This window comes from Myotis daubentonii, chromosome 17 (assembly GCF_963259705.1).
Source record: "Myotis daubentonii chromosome 17, mMyoDau2.1, whole genome shotgun sequence".
Taxonomy (NCBI): Eukaryota; Metazoa; Chordata; class Mammalia; order Chiroptera; family Vespertilionidae; genus Myotis; species Myotis daubentonii.
In genome coordinates, this window is record NC_081856.1 from 6,295,412 (window position 1) to 6,301,411 (window position 6,000).

Genomic DNA, 6,000 nt, shown 5'->3' on the forward strand with positions numbered 1-6,000 from the left:
GCTTTAGAAGCAGAGTGATCTGATTGGATTAGTGGAAGAGATGACCGGAGCTAAGTAGAGGATTAATACTGGGGGACTAGGGCTGGAGATACTGACCAGCGGAAGCCACTGCTAACAGTGTAACATACTTGCAATAATCAAGGACCTTAACTAGGGAAGATGGATAATGTTAATAGGGGGAGAGGTGGTGAGGCAGAGTTTGGAAAAATATTTGGGAGGTAAAAATCAGAACTTGAGTGATTAACTGAATTGTGGGGGTTGGGGAGAAAAGAATCACAGGGCCCTCAGCTTTCTAGCTTGGGGAGCTAGATAATGCCACCAATTTGTAGGGAAATCTACACCACCCTTCTGAGGGAGAGTGATAGAGATAAATTCAACTGCAAGCAGTGAACTCAACTGCAGTCAATCAATAAATAAGAAAATGCTATTTAGCTAAAAACCAACAAGCAATTAGCATTTACTTCCCTGCCCAGAATTATAGTCCCCTTTCAAAAAACAATTATGGATTCAAACACAATGTTAGGACCTATACAAATAATATTCTACAAAGTGGTTCTTTAATGGGCATAGGTTCATCTTTAATATTTCTTCTTCTTAGTGAGAGGGTTTTCAGATTTTCCTCCTAAATTGATAAAAACAATAATATTTGAGCCATATTGTTGCCAAATTCAAAGAAGGCTGGTAGCTTTGCTTCACCTTTGCTTTGGTGATGACCTCAACATAGTCCACTTAATAATGCCAACCAGACCAGATCTGAATTCAGCATTTACTTTCTGGAAAGGCTAAGTAAATGCATGACACCAATACATCTGAGTGCTTGTCTCAGGGTTAGTAAGCTGGAAAGGGTGGGCACAATGTGCGATGTAAGCTATGAAATTTTACAAGTGGGTAGAAAGTGACCTGAACCAACAGACAGTGGAATAATCACTGTCAAAACAATTTTTTAAAGTCCTCTAGGCCAAATGGTCAATTCCTGTATGAGCTAATTATTGAACTTCTATAAAGACATAGTCAGTTTTTACTCAAAATACAAGGTATAGACTGGCCGGTGTGACTCTGGGATTGAGGGTCAACCTAAGAACCAGGTCACAGTTAGGTTCCAGGTAAGGGCGCATTCCTGGGGTTGCAGGCTCGACCCCCAGTAGGGGGCATGCAGGAGGCAGCCAATAGATGATTCTCATCATTGATGTTTCTCTCTCCCTCTCCCTCCCTCACTATATGCTGTCGCTTACATGTTATACTCACATATGCTTATAAAGAATTACAGGCTTCTCTTTGAAACTGAAGGCCCAGAACAGATTCTGAAAGCTTATTTACAGACTCTTCCATGAGGAGTCCTTCACCACTAACATCCAGTTAACAAGAATATCAAACTTTTTAAAAAGGTGCTATAATGTTTTAGTCACCACCATGAAATTAATGAAAAAGAACTTTTCTTACCTACAGAAAAAATAAGAAAAGTAACCCTTAATGACATACCAAGATTTGGCCAAACTCCTCTCAAAAAACAGGCCTCCTTAAAACAACAAAAACAGAGTGTGTGTGTAATAAAGTGAACTACCCCAACCTCCAACTGAATTCTTGCCTGAAGAACTAACCCTAACACTCTTATTTCAATGTTTTTAAGACAGGGGGAAGTTGATGCAAGGCATTTTTATGGAGCTGAGAAAAATGGCATGTGTGATGAGAAATCTCAGAATGTTCAAAGAACTGGATGGCCAAGGTCTCAGAAGGTATGAAAAAGGGAACTGGTTTGCTCTCTAGAATCAGTGTGATTGCGTGAGATAAAGTGGCCTCCGAACTGATAAAACTGGTAACACTAAGACATGAGAAACACCAGGCCACAGAAAGCATCTTGTTACACTTATCTGCGAAGAAAATAAGAACGATGATAAAAATAGTCCTCGTTTACTAAGTGATTATGTGCCCGCATATATACTTTGCATACATGAGAAGCTAAGTTTTGCTTGCCAATAAAGAGAATTAGGATTCAGGTCCCCCTAACCTTAAACCGGAAAATGCTCTTACAGTCTGTGTTATACTGCCTCCTACTGGTAATCAAAGACTGCAGGACAATGGAAAAAAACGAACTGTCCACAGGATAAGTCAGTTCTTGAACCTGTCACTCATATTAACAAGGAGAAATGTAGGTGGTACCTGCAAGGCACACACAATAGCAAATTAACACCCCAAACTAAGGTTAGCTAGAATTAACATAGACAAATGATTAGGATCAATTCAGAGTGGAAACATCCAAAATCCAACCAAGGGAACCAATATATAGCCTCAAAGTAAACTGTATCCCTCAGTCTGATGAAAGAATGTCTCAAGAGAAAGAAGATGGGCTGCATAAAAGATCTATAAAAAGAGAGCTTCAAGGGGGCAAAGGAGATGGGAGGGAGGGATAATTCAGAGATCAAGTTTAATAATGATTTTACCCAGGAGTGTATTCCCAGATCCGGATGCATGCCTGGGGGAGAATGCATGCGCACCAAGTCTGTCATAAGGTGATCCAACTAATTCCCCTTCCTCTGATTTCACGTTCACTAAGCAGCTAATTATAATCTGCATTTCCATTCAGCTTTGCCTACAGGGAGAGACTATGCTGATAAGAGGAGTAACTGGCCCATTGTACTAGTATATTAAGAAAGTTCTTTCTAATTGTCTATTTTAATTTTTCTGAATAACCAACCTATCATTATTTAGAAAAGTCTACTTTCATTTTCACAAGTTTCCCATCTCCATCATTTTACTAATTAACTTCAGAAATACATACTTAACCCTTTAAAGCCTCAGACTCCTCTTCTGTAAAATGAGAGCAAAATGATGATTTTGCAGAGTTAAGGTAAGTGCGTATTTGGCATATGGAAGACAAGGAAACGTTAGTTCTATTTCACTCCATGGCCCAAGCTCACAAAGCTAGTAATGGCAGAAAGCTGCGATCTGAACCCAGATTTACTCCCAAACCCGTTCTTTCCCTATTACAACATTCCTCACAGGCTCTAGTCTCAGTTATCACCAAGGGCTCTAAGGCTCAGGACAATTTACTTAACCTTTCTGGGCCTTGTATCTTTAAATAACCTTCCTTCTGGGCTTAGGCAGTTAAAATTTGTGCAAAACTATTGCCACTGTCCCCTGGGAAAAATAAACCTACACTTTAAAGTTCAAGCCTTAACTCCTGAGAAGGTTCTGGGCTCTGGAGTTACTAGATGCTGCTTAATTAACTCCAGTGTAAGTGTTCTGAGCACCAAGATCATTCCAACAAACAGGGGGGCTGCTATCTGCAAGCCGACTTTCTAAGCCAATGACTGGCTACAAGTACAGAAGAGCGAACCCCACCCGCCAGCACAGGTTGTCCAAAAAGTCCTAAAGGAGAACTGATCAAGCTCTGCTAGGCCTGAAAGGGGATTATCAAAATGGTCAGGACTACTCTCTCTAGAATGGAAATATTAAAACAAAAAAGGAAGAACCAGTGTGCAGCTTACTTGTTTTGTAACTAAGGACTCGCTTTCAAGGAGTTTGATAAATATGTACTCTACCAGTCAAATCAACTTTTGAAAAAGGCGGATTATATAAAATCTCAACACAGAAATCTGGGTAGAACAGACAAAAACTACAGTAATTTACCCAAAGCAAAGTTCAACAAGTTCAAAGAAGATGAATTTAGTAAAATTATGTACAAGAGAAAGGCGTGTTAAGCAAATAGTTTCCACTACATTTACATACTGCTCTCATGTTTCAAACTATTCTGACTTGACGTAAAGAGTTTTCTCGGCTGGATGTTTTCCTAAAAGGGGTGGCATCAAAGGTTAAGGAAATTGTTTAATTCATTCTTCAAAGAGCGCCCAGGCTTGACTTCCAGCAGCATGCTATAAAACACTGAGCCGTAGGAGCTTCTCAAAAATCACAGGCAATGAAACTTTTGACCGCAAAGGCAACCTTTCCGGGTTAAAGCCTTCAACCCTGCTTTCCTAAGTTTTCTTTTTTATTCAATCCGATGGGGCAAAGAAATGAGTCGTAAAACGGAATAAAGTCAGCGCTCCGATGAATAAACTGTCATTCCCCCGCCCTCCCCAACTCCCGGATTCACTTCTGAAAACTTGTTCCTGGGCGTCCCCACCTCCCACGCCCACGGGGCCCGCACCTCTCCCGCCGCAAGGATGCTCCCCGGGGAGAGCGGCGCGCGGAGCTGACCGCCCTTCCCCGCCGGGACCGGGGCGGGCAGGAGCGGGACCCGACCGTACCTGGGCGTTGGCTTCGTGGAGCTTGTGCTCCGTGGAGACGTGGTGCCGCAGGAGCAGGGTCTTCTTGTAGTTGCGGGTCCCCCGCGACAGCTCGTCGTGGCCCCCGGGGGGCAGGTCCCCGCCGCCGTCCGCGGGGGTCTTCTGGCACCAGCCGCAGGACATGAGGCCGGTGTCCGGGCAGTAGCGCAGCCAGGGGAAGTCCCGCAGCCAGGCCGCCTGGAAGGAGTTCTGCAGCTTCTGCAGCAGGGACTTGGGCCGCGCGAGCGGGAGGTGCGGGACCGCCTCGCCGTCGCCGGGCCCCGCGCCGCCCTCCGCCTCGTCCCCGCCGTCGCCGCCCGACCGCCGGCCGCCGCCGCCGCCTTCCGCCCCGCTGCCGTCGCCCAGGCTCGCCCCCTCCTCGTCGTCCTCGGTGCTGTCGCTCAGGGACGCGCCGTCCGGCACCGAGTCCTTCCCCTCCAGCGCGTCCAGCTCCAGCTCCGCCGCCGCCGGCCCGCGCCCGTACGGATGCTTCGGGGGCCACGCCGGGGGGTCGGGCCGGCCGCGGCTGCTGCCATTGTTGCCGAGACCCCCGCCGCCGCCGCCGCCGCGGAAGGCCAGGGTCCGACGGTTCCTCTCGGCGAGCAGCGGGCCCCCCGCGCCGCCGCCGCCCGCGTCCGGGGGCAGCGGCGGCTCCGGCGCCTCCTCGGCGGCCGCGGCCTCGGGGTCCTGGGGCTCCGGGCCCTCCGGGTCCGCTTCCTCGTCCGCCCCCCGCCCGTTGGGCTGCGGCGGCGCGGGCGGCCGGGGCGGGCGCGGCGGGGGCGGCTGGGGCCAAGCCGAGGCCTCCCCGCCGGCGTTATTGTTCGCGGAGCCGCCGCCGGCGAGCAGCCCGCCGCCCCGGAACGCCAGCGTCCTGCGGTTCATCTCGCTGAACGACATGGCGCGCGCCGCCGCCGCCCGGCCCGGCTCGGCCTGCCTCGGGCCGCGTCCCGCGCTCCCCGCCGCGCTCTCGCTCTCGCGGGGCCCGGCCTCGCCCTCCCGCCGGCCGCGCTCGCCGCCGGGGCCGGGGCCGCCGCCGGCCGCCCGCGCGCCCTGCGCCCCCGCCCCGCCGCGCTCCGGGCCGCGTCCCGCGCGGAGAAGGGGCGGCGGGGAGCGAGGCGCGGCGGGCGCGTGCGGCCTGGGAAGTTGGGCGGAGAGCGGGCGCCCCTCGCTGCCCTCCGGCCGCCGCGCCGCCCGCCGAGCGCCGAGCCTGCCGCCGCCGGTGCGAGGCGCTGGGGCGCGAGGCTGGTCACGGCGCCGGGCGCCGCCACATAACGCCCGACAATGCAGCGGGCGGAGCGCTTCCGTCCGACCAGGCCCCGGCGGAGGTCGAATGGCAAATGAACAACGGACCGTGCGCCCACAATGCACCGGGGTAGCAGCCACCGCTGGAGGGGAAAGGGTGGGGGCCGGGCGGGGAGGGGGCTGGGCTTGGGGCCGGGCCGCTGGGGTGGGGGCGCCGGGACCCGGGCGGGCGGGGGCGGGGGCGGCGGCGGCCGGCGGGGGGCCGGGGCCGGGGGCGGGGGCCGGGGTCGCGGGCGGGGCGGGCGCGTGCGGCCGGCCGGGCTCCGCGGGGACGGGCAGCTGGAGTGTCCGGGGGTGGCCGCCTCCCGCCGCCCGCACGCACCTACCGGCGCCCGGGACGCGCATTTTCCTTCCCTCGCCGCGCGCGCCCCGGGGCTGCGCCGGGGCTGGGAGCCGCGCCCGGGCGGCGTGTGCCGGGGCCGGCGGCGCCCGAGGA

General features: G+C 53.2%; 1 protein-coding gene across 3 annotated transcripts in view; it reads right to left on the minus strand.

Annotated features, from left to right (window-relative positions):
- ZBTB10 (zinc finger and BTB domain containing 10) overlaps positions 1 to 5,663 on the minus strand; it is a 29,761-nt gene extending 24,098 nt beyond the window's left edge. For 2 of the 3 annotated variants that reach the window (XM_059672662.1, XM_059672661.1), the window contains exon 1: positions 4,245 to 5,662. In XM_059672662.1, coding sequence (XP_059528645.1) covers positions 4,245 to 5,159 — 915 coding nt within the window. In that variant the 5' untranslated portion in view covers positions 5,160 to 5,662. Of the gene's footprint in view, positions 1 to 4,244 lie in introns of all 3 variants that reach the window. The other variant, XM_059672660.1, reaches the window with a different exon arrangement.
- Positions 5,664 to 6,000: the final 337 nt, after the last annotated feature.